The sequence below is a fragment of the Hippocampus comes genome, unplaced genomic scaffold, assembly GCF_001891065.2.
Source record: "Hippocampus comes isolate QL1 unplaced genomic scaffold, H_comes_QL1_v1.1 scaffold76, whole genome shotgun sequence".
Taxonomy (NCBI): Eukaryota; Metazoa; Chordata; class Actinopteri; order Syngnathiformes; family Syngnathidae; genus Hippocampus; species Hippocampus comes.
The window spans coordinates 3,568,054-3,584,987 of NW_017805277.1; the positions used below are offsets into that span (position 1 = coordinate 3,568,054).

The 16,934-nt window shown below is 39.8% G+C and overlaps 2 protein-coding genes across 7 annotated transcripts; both read left to right on the forward strand.

Annotated features, from left to right (window-relative positions):
• The first annotated feature begins 37 nt into the window (after window positions 1–37).
• Window positions 38–2,367, forward strand: gpatch11 (G patch domain containing 11). Of its 3 annotated transcripts, none has more exons than XM_019870528.1 (8): window positions 38–190; window positions 549–775; window positions 862–903; window positions 984–1,104; window positions 1,195–1,285; window positions 1,459–1,569; window positions 1,832–1,913; window positions 2,015–2,367. In XM_019870528.1, exons 1-8 carry the CDS (start codon window positions 141–143, stop codon window positions 2,068–2,070), a joined length of 780 nt encoding a protein of 259 aa, XP_019726087.1. In that variant the 5' UTR covers window positions 38–140; the 3' UTR covers window positions 2,071–2,367. The 3 variants fall into 3 exon arrangements, with proteins under 3 accessions (XP_019726087.1, XP_019726088.1, XP_019726089.1); XM_019870529.1 differs by having other exon boundaries at window positions 46–190; window positions 554–775; XM_019870530.1 differs by lacking the exon at window positions 549–775 and having other exon boundaries at window positions 46–190.
• Window positions 2,368–3,647: 1,280 nt separating this feature from the next.
• Window positions 3,648–12,440, forward strand: eif2ak2 (eukaryotic translation initiation factor 2-alpha kinase 2). 4 transcript variants are annotated; one of them, XM_019870524.1, is made up of 20 exons: window positions 3,676–4,014; window positions 4,111–4,236; window positions 4,433–4,547; window positions 4,656–4,801; window positions 4,869–4,983; window positions 5,669–5,730; window positions 5,814–5,957; window positions 6,052–6,175; window positions 7,300–7,364; window positions 7,444–7,531; window positions 7,704–7,735; window positions 7,873–7,909; window positions 7,992–8,053; window positions 8,138–8,257; window positions 8,369–8,494; window positions 8,605–8,785; window positions 9,463–9,591; window positions 10,340–10,441; window positions 11,706–11,768; window positions 11,903–12,440. In XM_019870524.1, the coding sequence occupies exons 2-20, from the start codon at window positions 4,127–4,129 to the stop codon at window positions 12,026–12,028; spliced, it is 1,947 nt and encodes a 648-aa protein (XP_019726083.1). In that variant the 5' UTR covers window positions 3,676–4,014; window positions 4,111–4,126; the 3' UTR covers window positions 12,029–12,440. The 4 variants fall into 4 exon arrangements, with proteins under 4 accessions (XP_019726085.1, XP_019726083.1, XP_019726084.1 ...); XM_019870525.1 differs by lacking the exon at window positions 3,676–4,014 and having other exon boundaries at window positions 4,022–4,236; XM_019870526.1 differs by lacking the exons at window positions 10,340–10,441; window positions 11,706–11,768; window positions 11,903–12,440 and adding an exon at window positions 10,209–10,265 and having other exon boundaries at window positions 3,648–4,014.
• Window positions 12,441–16,934: the final 4,494 nt, after the last annotated feature.

Consider the following 16,934-nt stretch of genomic DNA (forward strand, 5'->3'; position numbering starts at 1 on the left):
TTTAATTTGTTGTTAGTCGGAGTGCGTTGTCGAGGAACCGAAAATTAGCGGAAGCAGCAACGTCCATTACAGTGCTGGAGTAATAAAGAATTTTGGCATTATTTGTTCATTTTCTCTCTTTTTTTTTTTAAAGTTTAATAATGTCCGATGAGGAAGACGATTATATGTCCGATGCTTTCCTCAGTCAAATGTAAGTGTTGCTCTGGACGGTATTTGTCTTTAAACGTGTGTCGGCATGACTGTTTTGGTCTGCTTTTACACGCTAAAAATGTTTTAAATTTACGATGATGATGATGATTATTATTATTATGCCTACTGTTAAATGCTCAACAACATACAGCATGGTAAATACGAGACAAAGAAATACGGTTTATGAACCTTATAGACAATAAAGGATAGATAATCCTTTATGAAACTATTGATCGTTAAGATTTGAATAGTATATATTTATATACTCTTACATATTGAACCACAATAGTGAATTTTTATCATTCAATTCCTGTAAGTGTCATTTTGTTATTATAATAACGCCCTTTTTCTTGTGTCAGACAAGATGTCAAACCAGGTGTCGCCATGGTGAAGCGAGTAAAAGAGGCAATGAAACGGGAAGAAAAGCACAAAGAGAGCAACATTAAAAACCGTCAAAAAACCTTCAAGGAGCAAGAAAAGGAAAGCCGTGAAACAGCTTTACAGAGTTCCATCAGTAATGACAATAAGGGATTTGCACTTTTGCAAAAAATGGGTTACAAAGCTGGGCAAGGTCTTGGAAAAGAAGGCATGTTTTCTTATCTGACCTTCTGAAATTTGATCTGCTACTGTATGTTGTACTTGTGTTGATGATAATATCATTTACCAATTTAGGGGCTGGCAGAGTTGATCCAATTCCACTGAATATTAAAACTGGTAAGAAAGCATTTTGTCATGCTTGTGATATATTACTCCAATTACTGTATGTTCTCTGTTTTTGACCTTGAATGACTCAGATAGAGGTGGCATCGGGATGGAAGAAGCAAAAAAGAGAAAAGCTGAGAAGGAACTGGAGCAATATCGAAAGAAAGTACAGGCCAAACAACAAAATGAAACTAAATCTTTGGAAGATTTTAGGTAAAGACTAAGTGAATATATAGATCTGAGCTATACTGTAAGATGCCAGTATTTCATTGTCTGTCTCTGCTCACACTGTCACCTTTCAAGGTCAAGAGTAAGGACAGAGCGAGAAGAGCGAAAAATTGAAGGCGACCTTCGACGAAGTCAACGAGCCTGTGAGCAGTTAGATTCTCAGAAGGTTGGAGAATAATTGGTTCTTGTGCATGAAAATCAGGACATCAGACCAAAAATGATGTACCAGTACACTATACAGTATAATGATATTCATACAGAAAAATGACATGTACTGTCACTATGAAAATAGCACTTGAGTTTTTGCTTGTGTCTAAACAATTAGCCTTTTCATTTCAGGGCATCACAGTCCCCAGAGAACAATGGTACTGGCCAAAAATAGGAGTTGACGAGGAGATCGATGAATTTAAAGAAGAAAAAGAGGAGGAAGATGAGATTTTGGAATTACCAGTAAGTTTTGTTTTATTGTTTGATGATAAAATACATCTCTCAAAATTCCAACAAAAGCTGCGAGTATGCTGGGGTTCACTGTACAGTATGGAGTGGAGAGGTTGGTTTCCCAAGAAGTCTCAACATGCAACTTGGTTATCTATTATAAGCAGTGGCGGCTCTAGAAAGTTTTACCCAAGGTGGCGAAGGGGTGGTGGATCAGTTGGGGGAAAAGAGGCCACCCCTCGCCACCATATGAAACCGAGTAATCTCTCTCTTACAGTCCTTTGATCAACTGCAAATACTGACATCCTATTTAAGAGGGATCCATTTTTACTGCACATGGTGTGGAACGGCCTATGATGGTAAGCTAGATCATATTCATAACATTACATGTATTTATTCATTTTTACACATGTTGTTTTATTCTCTTTGTTGATCGGCTGAAATATTTTCCTCTTGCCAGATGAGGGAGACCTATCCTCGAACTGTCCCGGGGATACAGCAGCAGAGCATGAATGAATTTACCGTAATCAATATAGACACTCTATATAGTTCAGAGCTGGAGTCATCGACATTGTGAAAGGAACAATAACAACAGGCAGTCAAAGTAATGATGTGTGGAGGGAAACTGGTCCTATTAGACTGTATTTTTTTTTCGACATTTCTTTGTACCAAGGTTTTATTTAAATGGAGTAAACGATAATCAGTACCATAATTTCTTGTACATGCCTCAGTATTTCCATTAAATTACATTGTATCCACAATGTAATGTACGTATGTTGATAAATGTTTTAAATTAATAAAAAGTATTTCTCTGGTTTACTGATCCAAATTAATATATTGACCACGTCATTATGACCAGTTGTAGACCAATGCAGTTATCCCCAACCACTGGTCTGTGGCTGGCAATTTGGTAATGGGGTGCAGAGTGAGATAGAATTATTTATATATTTTGTAGAGGAGCATTTCAGGACTGTCCATCATCAATTTCCCAATCCGCCTTGGTGATTAGTTCTCAATCTAGAATATGATATGCAGCAGTATGAATGGTTCTAATTAGACGACACTATGCTACATTACATGTGGGCATTAAGTCAAGATGTCTCCATAGATTTTGGTGACCATCGATCGCAGTTCAGAGGACAAAGATTATTATATGAATAAGGATGGAGGGACGATGACGAAAGGGTACCCAGGACGCGGACGGAGGACAGACCGGCGAAGTAGGGTCAAGTGCCCATCTCTGCGTACAGTACTGTATACCAATCTTGCACGAACACTCATAATATAAGCAGGAACAAACAAATCAAGGTGTCCTTGAGCAAGACGCTATGGGCCATTATCTCCTGTTCGCTCTGAAGTCAATTCCTTATGCGCATTTCTTCCATACTTTAAAAGATGCGGCGATTCCCTTCTTGGCCTCTGACTCACCCACCATGCGTAACTTGGAAATACTGTTTGTACACAACTACCAGAGGCGTGATTCGGTATAGTGTTAGGGTGGCCCTAATTTCCAGAACATAGAGTTTTCATGAGACTTGAGAATTCCATAGATTTCACACTTTGAATTCGGCAGTTACCGCCAGTGACGTGTGCTCGGCTCATCCACAGGCGACTTTGAAGGAGCGTTATTCACTTTTTAATGAATCCGATAGTAATTTAAACAAAATACCGTGATCATAAAAAGTTTCGGAGACGGTACAAGTTGAGCGTTGACCAGGTTGCTAAGTAACGCACTGGGCGCGTGGCGCCACAAACACCCCAGAAAATCGATAGTTTGCGGACCATTATTACGATGTCCGCTTTGTCTGTGACAGGCGCATCAACTGCAAGTCCCATCCGCATGTGGAGATGCTCCTCACGGGGGAAGTTAAAAGTCCGCTGGCGCTGATTTATTTTCTCTAACCGTTTATTTTTACTTTTGCTTCTGCCTACATTGTTATAAGCATATGTATAAACGATATGTCAGGCCAGTTGGTGTGTGGCCATTGTTTGTTTATTGGACGGTAAACAATGACGTTCCATTCAAGCGAAGTTGATTTCCATTCGCTTTTTCGAGTTGAATCTCTTCTTCTGTAAACCTCCGTTCTCCTTTTGGAACTCATCAGCGCCACAGTATGTTCTTGTACGGGGTAGGACTGAGTAGATGTCCCAAGTCTGTTCCACTGCAGAAAAACAGTCGCGCGTAAGCCACCTATGTACGGTACATGGCTCTATTACGCACGGAATACGGTAATACACAATATACAATGCGGGTTTATTTGCAAACTGAGAAATAGTGTTTATTGACTGCTGCGTGTGTACTCGGGAAAACTGTGTTTTCGGACTACACAAGAAGGCACCACGCAGAAGCCGGAAGTTTTCATTTCGACAAATCGAAATCGAAACCTGAAACTTGGAATACCTGACAGTACTGTCCTGGAGTCCTGCAGTTGACACCGCAGCTACATAACAAGGCAAACGGTGAATACTGTATAAACTGTTTTTTTTTATATGAAAATTTGCATACGGCTCTACACGATAATGTAATGTGTCTTGACTTGCTCAATTTGATTTTAGATACAGTTTTGGAATTATGATGGATACCGAAAATTACATAGCGAAATTGAACGAGTACATTCAGAGGACACGTTCGGAACTCAAGTATGAGGACATCAGAACCGATGGTCCGGATCACATCAAAACGTGAGTTGGAAAATAATTACGGTTAAGTGGATGACGTGGATTTTATTAAAGGCTTGGCCATTTCCGAGAAGTGATCTCGTGGAGCACTTTGAATTTTTCAACTTTAATACAGTGGTTGGTCCTTGTCTGTGTGTGTGTGTGTGTGTGTGTGTGTGTGTGTGTGTGTATGTGTGTGTGTGTGTGTGTTTAATCACAGATTTACCATAAGAGCTGTTGTCAATGGCGAGGCATATCCAGAGGGGGTGGGAAACAATAGGAAAGAGGCCAAACAGAACGCTGCCAAATATGCTTTAAAAAAATTAATGGAAAAGGTGAATCCAGATTGCACACATGATGTTATCTATTATACATTGCATGTATTTTTGTATGAACCTCAAAATAGAAATGAATTAAATGGATAATATATTTTATGTTGACAGAAGAAGCATGCATCAGAATCTTCTATTGGACCAGTCAGCCAAACAGTGAAAAATCACGTGTCCTGGCTCTATGAGTATGGTCAGAAAATCAAGATGAGTGTTCGATTTATCGAGCACACAATGCCTGGATCATACGAGTCCTTTCAGTAAGTCTCAATAATGCTGCCAAGTTATAAATGCAGAGTTGTTGAAGCAATGTTTTATTTTCCTAAGATGTAGATTCTTGGTTGGGCTGATTGAGTATCCGGTTGCCACTGGAACGACAAAGAAAGAAGCCAAGGCAGAAGCTGCTAAACTTGCATATCATGCCATATATGAGGCATCGCAGGTAAGAGGTCGCATTTGTAATCATGCTTGGCAGGCTCATGCACGCTTTCTGGTAGAGCTGTTTTTTTATTCATTCATCAGTACTTAAAAAAGTAATCACCCTTTCTGTCATCAAACACCCCCCTCCCCCACAAAGTGTTTTGATATCTGATGGACATTTTTTCGAATCCTTGTAAGAATTGTGCACTCGCTGATCAGCGACTCGCATATGCTCCAACCTTGCCTCCTCCTCTCTAGAAGGTGTTTTTTTTTTTTTTTATTGTAAAGAATAGATTTCACATTACTGGTGGAAAAAGTTATGATATGATTTTTATTTTTATATATCACAAAAAAAATGGCATTTGAGATGGGATCGGTAGACTTTTTATAGCGACTGTAGCTTTCTTTTGCTTTCTTTTTTAATAGTTTTTTGTTTACTGTGTTGATAATGTTAACAGAAATACATACATAAGTTAAATATATGCAATTTTTTTCTGAATTGTATACTAATTTTCGTAATTGGTGCCCTTTTTTTTCTTACTTGAGCACCTACCACCAAAATATCTGTGCATTTGCCTGATGCTCCAGTCTATCTGCGCAAGAAATTGCAGAATCTCACAATTATGTTTAAATTGTGGCCATTTTGCCACATAAGGCTAGTAGGCCCACTCCAATCAATCCACCAAAAATATTGTATTTATTTGAAGAGTGAAGGTGAGGAACCCTCTGGTGCTTCAAGTCGACAAGAGGAGGAAATGTCAGAGATCTGGTGAGCATAAACCATGGCACATTTGTGTTTGAAATCGGTGGACTGACCTGATTTGATAAATTTCTATGTCTTTGGTATTGCAGTGACAAGACACCAAGTTCAAAGACTGAAGATGATGGCTTAATAGAGAAAAATTTTATCGGAAATATCAACGAGTACTGTCAGAGAACACATCGGACTCCAAATTTTATCGAAGTGCAGAGAAGTGGCCCATCTCATAACCATAAGTCAGGCCAAGTCTCCATCCAGAAACCTAACAATTTGCAAACTAGAATCTCATTTTCAACACTAAGTTCAAATATTGCCTCCCTGTCACCACAGATTTTCCTACAAGTTAGTGATCGATGGTAAGGACTACCCCGTGGGCGCGGGAAAGACTATCAAGGAAGCCAAGCAAAACGCAGCTCACTTGGCCCTTTCTACCCTTGAAAAAGAAGACAATGAGGTATTATTTATTGTTTTCTGCTGTTGTTGTTGTTGTTTTTTTGTTTTTTTTAAATCCTGATGATACAGCATTTACATTATATTGGGACTCAAGGTGGAACATCACCAGGTTTTTCCGAAATACTCAGCAACAACAACAAAAAAGTAGACTTCTGAAGTTCATTTGACTGAATAGATAGAGTATTTGAAACAAAACACCACTATTTTATGTTTAAAAAGTACTGGAAAAAAAGCATACTTAAGTTGATTTTAATGAATAAGACTCAATATTTAGTTTTATAAGACTCAATATTTAGATTTAGGGGCCACAGGGGTTGGATGCTTTGTGAGCCCCGGCTACAGAAGCTAGCATAAGGGACAATGTCACCTCTCTGGCTGGGTTCCCCAAGCTGCTGTGCGAGCCAGAGAAATTCCGACATGACATAAAGTCGAAACTCCACATACAGCTCGAGCTCTGTTATCAGTTGTCTTGAGAAGGGGTGGACTCTCTTCCACTCTGGAGTTTTCTACTGTGAGAGGCGCAGAGCGGGTGTGGGCGTAATTATTCCCCCGCCCGGCTCGGAGCCAATAGATTGGAGTTCACCCCAGTGGACAAGAAGGTAGCTTCCTTTCGCCTTCAGGTTGTGGGATGTGTTTGACAGGAATGCCCCTCCTCGATCTGAACCCGAGTGGTGTTCTGTTGTTGGTGTTCCGTGATTGGACTACTGTACTTGTCACAAATTGTCCATAACGAACACCAAAACATAAGGCTGTCAATATGTGCACTTGGCACCAGGATGCCCTTGGTCGCAATTCGATGGTTGACTTTGTGGTTGTGTCATCGGATTTGCAGCCGCATGTTTTGGACACTTGGGTGAAGAGAGTGAGCCACTGACAACACAGAACGTTTCCATTGTTAATGTTTGTTTTTCTCCCAGGCATTTACAGCCTCCTTCATTTGTCATTTGTTGTTGTTGTTTTTTTTTTCAATGTGTGAGAGGTATTCATTTCGGTCTCATCTTGAGTAAGATGCTCGCTCTATAGCAGTGGTTCCAAAACATTTTACACTGAGTACCACACAAGCAAATATTTAGATCTTCAAGTGCTGATTATTACTTACTTTGTCATTTACTTGGTGCCTGACAGGTCTTGCGGTCCTCTGCATGTGCCAGTAGTACAGCAAGTAGCATGGTGTCCACTTCAAACTTCCGGTAAGTTGCTGAGTGATGGGTGAGTACCTCAAATTTTTACGTTTGAGTCATAGAAACATCCCTCTTTTCATTTTTAAAGGGGATCCCCTAATGCAGCATCGAAAAACATGAAGAGTTCCTCTTCAAGTTTCTCAGTACAGTTTGCAGAGTCTTCTCCCCAAGCTCAGGTGCGTTATTAACAACGATATATGGATAGATGTAACGTTCGTATACTGCATCAGGGAAAGCCTGTGATCCTTCAATGTTTCAGACCGTTGTCTTGAAAAACGCATTTTGATCGGTCAAGTGTGTCTAACCTGAAAAACTGTTTTGTATGTTGTTTACTTTTCTTCAACCAAGGGTCAAAGTCCAGACTGCAAGCCCAATAGAAAGTAAGTCACCATCTAAGTTCAACTTGGATGAAACTATGGCATATTTAACCCCGCCCCCTTGCCCCCCTCCACCCCTTATGTGTGTATTTATTTATTTAGCTGTGTATCTGTTTACTTTCCTTTTTCTGTCGCCTTAGAATTGCAGCCATTTTTCCGAATGCTTGTGGACAACAGGTAAAAATAAATAATAATGTAGTTGAAAATTGATGTTGAATACATTTTTATTTCATCTTCATTCCATAAATGTGTTGTGAAGAATCAAGATTTCAAAGAGCGTGAAGGAAATAGCGAACGAAAATTAGAGTCAACCATGTCAAGGTATGGTAGTTTTTAAGTGAATATGATTATTCTTTGTTCCAATGTTTAATCCAGATAGCATCAGTTTCCTATTCCACTCAACAGGTTTGAACAGGACTTTGACTGTATCGAATCCATAAATAGAGGAACCTTTGGCTCTGTTTACAAGGCAAAACACAAGTTAGAAGGGAAGAAATATGCCGTGAAGATTGTTGAATGCAAAAAGTAAGTTAAGTCTCTGTTCACTCCAAATCATTGATGCACACTTTCTTCTAATTTTGCTGTTGTGAAGCTTCGGTGCAGCGCATCTTAAACATCTGTTATCTTTTTGGTCAGAAAATCATTACGAGAGATCAAGGCTTTATCAGACCTCCAACACATCAACATTGTAAGATACTACACATGTTGGATGGAAGATGCTGATTACAAACGTGGTAGTGCAGCTAAAAGTTCCTCCAGCAAGTGAGTCTTATTCAAGGATTCTTGAATGTCAAGGAATATATTAACAACACGCAAGGTTGAATGACTTTTTGTTTTGTCTTTTGCATGTCTATCATAAATGCATCTGCAAGGTTCCTCTATATCCAGATGGAGTTGTGTGACGAAAAAACCCTCCGAAATTGGATTGATGATATGAACACTCAAAATGTGAATTCTCTACAAAGAGCGGAATCCTGTTCGCCCATTGTAAAGCAAATAATTTCAGGAGTCAAATGCATTCATGACAAAATGTTAATCCATAGAGATCTGAAGGTGAGTTTATGTGCTGCAGTCACAGAGTTAATGTACAGTAAGGTATTACACCAGAACAAAATTGTTGGTACCCTTCTGTGAAAGAAAAACCCACCGTGATAACTGTAATAACGTAAATGTGACAAATGTAAATTTGTTTGATTAAAGTGATTCTCTTAAGGGTTGTTCGACAAAAGTATGACATTGTACTTTCATTATTTTTAAAAATAATGTTGTTGTACTACAATAAGAGCAATGTCCGATTTTCATTCGGTAGTTTTAGGTAAATTAAATTTTATCATTACTTTTGCCCTTTTCAAGATATCCCTCAACCGATTTTCAGTACTTATCCTGTTTAGGGTTGCAGGGTGCTGGAGTCTTTCCCAGTTGACTTCAGGCAAAAAGACGCTCAACCACAGGGAGCAACCATTCACACTCACATACACACACTGAGTGAAAAGTTGGCACTGTACCCACATTGCCTGCACACAAGATGGGCAACGACCTGCTACAACGTTACTCAGGGGAGGTTTTCAACTAGATAGTCCATTCAAAGCAGTCGTTTCCAGATATAGTCAAGTTACCATCGCTGACAATGTTTCAACTTAGTTCACTGACTTTTGTGGGTTTTTCTTTCTCTTGACAAGGGTACTAACATTGTTGTCCACATGTGTATTTGTCTTTTTCTGAACGTTTAGCCTGCCAACATCCTGTTTGGGCTGGATCAAAAAGTGAAGATCGGAGACTTTGGCCTAGTTACTGTCAATACTTACAGCGAGGACAGAAGCTTGTACAGTGGAACCCCATTTTATATGGCGCCTGAGCAAGTGAGAAAATCTGCACACATTGTGTAACATCGAATATTGTTAATAGGAGATATCATCATCATATTTTGAAGGATTTCCACATATACAATTTATTTTGTATTTTATTTCTTTGTTTTTTTTGCCATATTCCAACGCAAAACCTCCCTCTTATTACTCTCTTTGTTTTTTTTTCCCCATTCAACTTGTTTTTATGGCAGTCCATTTTGTCAGGAAAGTAGTTAGGAAGAAAATAAATACACACTTTATTTGCTTTAGTAGGCTACAAAGAAAAAAGTGCGACAGGCTGGAGCTTGCTGTGGTTAATGGAATATATACTATGCATACATAACCCGTGATCCGAATGAGAAGAAACAGCACAGAAAGTGTTTAAATGGATGCATCGGCTTATGTGCTTGAAAGCAAAAAAACTGACCTGAGCTGAACACAAAACAAAAACAATTTGTGTATCAAATTTATTTAACCTCAGAACAGGTGATGACTCCTAAAATGATGTCACCGGTGATACTAAATGCAAATGTCAATAACAATTGAATAAAAAGTGTGCTATTGAGTGATGATTACAGTGCTGCAGAACAAATGAATGAGAGGTGCTCATAATTTTGCACGTTACATTTTAGGCTTTTAGACGAGTATATGTACCACAGCAGTCAGGGAGGTAAGACTAATTATTGCATCGTAATCTTGCTCAAGATCACCAGTGCTCACTTTCTTTTAACTGTATGCCTACTGCATTCTTTGTTTATTGCAGAAAGACAAGACTGATTATGACCGAAAAGTGGACATATTTGCTCTGGGTCTGATTTATTTTGAGCTCCTCTGGTGCATGTTCACCCGCTGTGAAAGAAATAAGGTGAGTTGAGCTACTGTTGAGGCATGATCCGAAAATGTAACCTCTCAAAGTCATTATAGGTAGAGGAAAAGAGTGCAAGTAAAAGTTAGAAGCTTGTGCACAGTTACAGAAAGAATTAGGGGGCACAAAAGACAACCATTCGTGGTGTACATGTTGATTAGTTTTAAAACTGCACATCTGCTGGCTCGCGGCCTCCAAGCAATTGCCTGCCTTGCTGAATGGGAAGCTACGCCTCTGAATTTAGGACCATATTCTCCCGCGTGCTTGAGTCAGAAAAGGCGCGTGTCTGCCCACTTTTTTGGGGCTGAACATATTCTCCCATTGACTTAAGTGTGTCAGTACACACTTTGTGAAAAGCACACACTCTGGGTGGAGCCACGTTGGAATGAGGGTATCCCCTGTCAGACCTAGCAGTGCGCAAATTTTCCCAGAGGCTCGAGCATCTTTCGTCTCGTGCACTAAGGAGGCTGTACTAAGGACCAGAGCCTCATAAAGCTGAAACATCATATTCCGCGTTTTGATTCAAACAACTGCGTTCGTACTCCACTGGTGATGGCCATTTGACCAAGTGGCTGCTGACTCTTGCTGGTGGCTTGGAGTTTGTTTGAAAGCCCAGCTCACAACACCAGTCATTCTAATGGTGACAATGGTGAGTTAGATTTTTAATCATTTCTTTCAGTATTAAATAAATGTAATATTCTTTGAATCCTTGTCGGTTGTAAACTCCATAGAAGTGAAGCGCCCACGTGTGTGGCGAGTTGCGTTGCTGGGCAACGCTTTTACAGTGACCGTGTCACTCGCTTTAAAACTAATGAAACAGCTCCAAATATACATTTGGTCATGAGTACAGTCCTCTGATTAAATTACTTTTACTCTATGTATTAAATATGTAATATCTATTAAATATAGAATGCAAATACACATGCTCCTAGCCTCCTACACAGAATCAGTTTAGCTCATTCTGCCTTCATGTTGTCACGGATAGATAATTTGTAAAATTTGTTCTGGTGCACCTTTCGTAGAATTTCTTGTGTGCTTCCTGGTCAGTTAACTTGACATCTATTGATTGATTCGAATATTAGGAAAATGTATTTGCAGTGGAGTAAATAAACTGCATCGGCCACACTATGTGAAAATACAGTACAATTGTACAGGTGTGTGATCTCACAGTGATAATGTGTGTCTCAAAGACGGTATGATTTTTCACTCAACCTCATTAGACATGCTGTTACTTTATTTTGTCATTCCTTGTCATTTAAACCAGCTTTGTGCTGATGTCAGAAGCCAGAAATTCCCTCCTGAGTTTTCGCATCTCTTCCCCACAGAGGTACAGCAACACTTTGACATTTTACTTGCAAGATGAATGCAAGTTTCACAGAAGCAGCTTGAATGATTGAGAATCTTGGCTTAGTCAACATATGGTGTGGTATTGATTGATCGATTCATTTATTTTTTTGGCAGCAACAAATGATCAAGTCAATGCTTTGCTCAATGCCAGAGGACCGGCCTGAAGCCAGTGAACTTGAGACCAAGCTTGAAGAGTATGCTAAGGAACTTCACCTTGCTAAAGAGCAAAAGACTGTCTAATTCGTTCATTTAGCCATCCATCCATCTTTGGGTAATAGGCGTGCTTCAGCCTGAACTGGTCACCAGGCAATCAATCACAGGGCACACATTGACGAACAACCACACTGTGGGCAATTCAGAGTATTCAATTAACCCACCACGAATGTTTTGGGAATGTGAGAGGAAACCAAAGTACTAAAAAAATGAATAAATAAAAATTTTAAAAAGCACGCAGGAATGGCATGCAAACTCAAGACAGGGAGACCAAAGACCAGATTTGAACCCATGACCTTTGGTCTGTGAAGCTGATATGCTCACCAGTCAACGAACATGCCGCCCACTTTGTAGTTTATGCGTTTTAATTCACGATTGTTTAATGACCATGAAATGAAAGTTGTCCACATTTTATATATACACTGTACTCCCATACAGTGATTATGTTTACAAGCAGGGCTGGACTGTTCATAAAAATTCCACCCTGACATTTTGACGCAAACCGACCTGCACATGCGTGCACCTATGCATGCTCACAACTCTCTATGTACTTTACTTATGTTTGTTCTTGTTTTTATAACAGTATGAATGTGTTGAGCAAGGTGGTGGATATGTATGCACTTTATTTCATGAAACCATGATTGTGAGTGGTATGATAAACAATTTTGAGGGACAACACGGAGATAACCGTCTCTCCAGCAGCCCTACAGTACGCGAGCCTGCTTATTTTACCGCAAGAAAAAAAAAGTATCTCTTTCATTCCATAATAAAAAAGTCATTTCTTTAGCGACATGTTAAATATTGCAATGATGATATCATGCAGCCCTTCTTGCTATCTTTGAGATGTTGACATTACCAGATGTAATGTGTAATTGTCGAGAAATAAATAACTAAATAGGCAGTGGAAGTTCACCGTGGTTAATCAGTCATTTACCACAAAAAATCAATACTTAATAATTTTTTTGTCAGATTACATTATTATTACAATGACTAAAACAAAAACTTCATCTATGCATCCGGTTTTTTTTGTGCTACTACTACTAGATTTGTTTCTTTATCGGTCAACTTGTTAGGTCATAGGTTGCATAATTTCTCAGAAATGTTATGTTAACATTTTTCTATATGCTCTGTATAATGTTTTGTGGAATGGGGACCTATTGGTGCATATTAAAATGGAAATAATTATTGTACGTCTGAAATGTGATATTTATTTATACGACAGCCATTGGAAACAGGTCATGAGGGAGTGGTTTGAGACTCTCATTCTGTCTTTTTAAAAAGACAGTAATTAAAAATAAGCGTATTTGATGACTGATGAACCATGTGACTGATATCTTAATTATACTTGTGACAATTTCAGGAAACATACTGAAATCTTTTCTTTCATCCATTTCATGTGTAAGAAGTACATCCCCATTTTTGAAACAAAACAAACAAACAAACAAAAACTTCTTGAATACAGTCTGTAGAATTTGATTTTAGGTGGTTTTGCCACTGTCCAAGCGTCGTCTATTTAAAAGCAACCGAAAGGGGGAGCTGTGGATCTGTAATACGCTTTTGAGGCCGTCTTCGCTTCAGGGCGAGAGGTGCTCATTCATATTCTGGGAACCAAAACGCAGAAATCTGTGACATTTATTCCTCCGTACGGCACATCTTGCATCATTTGCATTTAGCAGGGTAAGGAGTGCCAAATGCATGGTCCCCACACAGTCACCTTGTTGAGGAATGCCCTCTCTTAGGATCAGGCAATCACCGATCAATAAACTGAAGGTAAGTATGTAAATTCAGCAACCACAAGATGTAAACCATTTTTATTTGTGATTACTTGTGTATATATTTTCCAAAATAATCCGTCAAAAACACCTCTACATATATTGGTTCATTTTTATTCTTCCGCAGGCCAATAGCCACTTGAGTTGACATGAACAGTTTTCAACTTGCTATTGTGTTTGTTTTAAACAGTATATTTTCAATTAATATCTCTTATGAAAACAGAAGGTTCTTATTCTTGTAAAATCAGGTCTTAAATTACAGTAAATGTGTTTATACTATGACCGTTTATTGTGTATGTAATAAGACGGCAAATACGTATGTGGAAATGGAAACTGTTGTTTACGCACAAAACACATTCACCAAGTCATCGTGGAAAGTATGTCAGTAAGCAATATGTTATGGGCAGGGTCTTATGATTAGTTTGGGTTCATTATAGTGTCACGCCAAAAAATTATGCCAGATGAGAATGAATCATGATGAAACCGAATGAGAAATAGAACAAAAAATGTAATCTATTTGTAAAACAGCACCTAAAAATATTTAGCAGCAGATATTTTATTTGTTACATTTGCATTATCGTCCGCATGACAATGCATCATCTGTCTTAGATTTACACCAGCACAAAATAATGTGCAGTAGTCTCATTTAGAGCGCCATCTAAGATAAGACACCTCCTTTTTCTCCAATCTTGCTGTTGCGCACGTGTGAGCAGGGTTATTGGATGTATTGAGGTCACTTCTTCTGAGATCAGCGTGAGCACTGAGCCAGTGATCTAGATCTAGTCTGGACCACGTAGCCAGGCGGTAAAATGGACTCACTCAACCACACACACAAATCATGAGGGTCATGGCAAAGCACTGTGTGTTACTTCGTCTGCGTTGTGGTGCTGTTACCCTTCAGCCACCAGCACACGTCAAAATCACTTGAGACAACTGTGGATGCACATGAGCTGTCCAGCTGTGCATGCATCTATTTCACAAGTTCTGTGTTTTTGGAACACTTGACCTCTGGTGAACTCAGTGACTAACTGGAGCATGACCACATGCCGTGTCTCACCACGGGCTGAAATTGCTTTTTACGGCGGTCAGTCAGCCTCTACAAAACCACATACTTTTTTATTCTCCCTGCTACAAATCTCTAAACACACACAGATACAGATCGCATCACAGCAGACGCTGCACTGGTCTGCCTGTCGATCTCCTGCTCCATCCTGCACTCACTCGTGAAGAAGACCGCAAAATACTGAACTCCTCCACTAGGGGCAGGATCTCATCCCTGACCCAGACAGGACATCCTACAGAGGGTGGGCACTCTGAGCTGCTATTTGGTGCATTGACACAAACAACAGTCAGGACCTGTCCCCCCACATCTGAAGGTGCAGGGAGGCTACCCTCTTGTCCACCAGGGTGAACCCCAACATACACTCAAGAGGTGAAGAGTTTCCAACACCTCTCAAAAGGTCTGGTACCAGAGCCTAAGCTCTGTGTGGAGGACAATCTGACGATGCAGGGGTGCAGACCCGACCACCAGCTGCTTGCCCACAAGTCCCACCTCCAGGCCTGGCTCCAGAGGGGGGTCCCAGTGACCCATGTCCAGGCTTGGGAAAATGTCCATTTGTGTTATTCATCATAAGAGGTCATGTGAACAGTGTTTTGTCTGGGCCCTCACCTAAGATCTGTTGCCATTGGAGACCATGCTAGGGATATAAAGCCTCAGACAACTTGGCAGCTTCAATCATTGGGACACACTAACTCCTCCACCACGGTAAGATGATGGCTCACAGAGGGGATTTTATTACTAACGCCTTACAATACTGCGTTGTAGCAAAAAACACTTAGCTTAACTGTGTTACTTCTGTGACACACAACTTTTATCACTGTTTTTCACCAAAGGACCAACTATCAGCCTTTAGAAAACGACATTTGTTTGTTTATGTTCAAACGCAGCTTGTAGCAAACAGGAGAGATGTCATGTACGCTGTGATTGAGACATCGGGGCGCCCTCATACTTGTCATTGGAGACTTAAATCTGGCTTCCCCTCTGTCATCTACTAACAGCTTTGCACATGTGCAACAAGAATAAAACTCTGCACCTCCTGTATGTGAAATATCAATGCAAAGGGAGCTACGGTATATTTTGATTAGAAAATAAAAGGGTATTTAGATATTTATTATTGTACATTATTATTATTATTATATGGACATCACCTTGTTACAGCTGTGATTGTTGCCAAAGTAATGATATCATGTAAAAATAATAAAATTCTGCCATGAAAAACATTGAAAAAAAGATTTCTCGAACCAGATTACTAAATTAATTTATATACTGTAGTTTGAAATACTTTTGCTGATGTTGTAATGTCCCCAGTTGAGTGCAGTTTTGACGGTCGAGGTGTTTTCTTTGTGACGGCCGGGGCAGCTGTCAGTGCAAACTTAACTTACAAGGCCTGTAATTTACTACAAATGGTATTGCATTCTCTCTGCTGAAAGTCTGCCAGTGCTATCTAGTGGCAAACCCAGCAAAGTCGTTTTTCCAACTTCCTGGCCCCTCACACTGGCTCACACACCCACTCTCTTTGTTCAGTCACTGTATGGAAGGTCAAGGGTACAGCAGCAGACTCAGCTGGTAAATCTTTAATAAGTGAGCCAGTCTGCTCCATCTGGAGTTCAGTAGTTCATTGGGGTGCAGTAGGGGAGGTGACAGTTTGCCAGGAGAAGTGTCTGAGAGCCACTTCTTACAAGAAATAAATACTAAATAAAAACCACTCTTTCTTACAGCTCTGCTGTTCTGCCTGTAATAAAAATACATGTTGGATGCTCACAACTCCATGATGTAAAGGCAAGAAAAAGAAGCAAAATAACTCATCTTACCACACACTCAAGAGGTTTGCATTAAATTGCAACCCATAATATAGTTGTTCTCGTTATAGCTTGTTGCGTAGCTGAGCCAACAACCGTAAACACCAACAGACACGATCGCTGCAAAAACACACACACGCAGGCATACTCGTGTAACCGCTGGTGTCTGACTGCATTGTGTTTAAGAATATCGATGACGCACAGGAGGATTTCTTGTGTTGGTTGCATTTAATGGTCTCAATCACAAAGCCTGACAAAAACAGCAGAAAACAATTTCCTCATCGTCAATTATATTGATCTAG

Excerpts from the sequence above, each read along its gene's own strand:
- eif2ak2 (XM_019870524.1), top strand. The coding sequence starts at position 4,127 with ATGATGGATACCGAAAATTACATAGCGAAATTGAACGAGTACATTCAG. Across the intron at positions 7,365-7,443 it reads GTGTCCACTTCAAACTTCCG|GGGATCCCCTAATGCAGCAT; the intron begins GTAAGTTGCTGA and ends TCATTTTTAAAG. Across the intron at positions 8,495-8,604 it reads GCTAAAAGTTCCTCCAGCAA|GTTCCTCTATATCCAGATGG; the intron begins GTGAGTCTTATT and ends TGCATCTGCAAG.
- gpatch11 (XM_019870528.1), top strand. The coding sequence starts at position 141 with ATGTCCGATGAGGAAGACGATTATATGTCCGATGCTTTCCTCAGTCAA. Across the intron at positions 776-861 it reads GCAAGGTCTTGGAAAAGAAG|GGGCTGGCAGAGTTGATCCA; the intron begins GCATGTTTTCTT and ends TTACCAATTTAG. Across the intron at positions 904-983 it reads TCCACTGAATATTAAAACTG|ATAGAGGTGGCATCGGGATG; the intron begins GTAAGAAAGCAT and ends TGAATGACTCAG.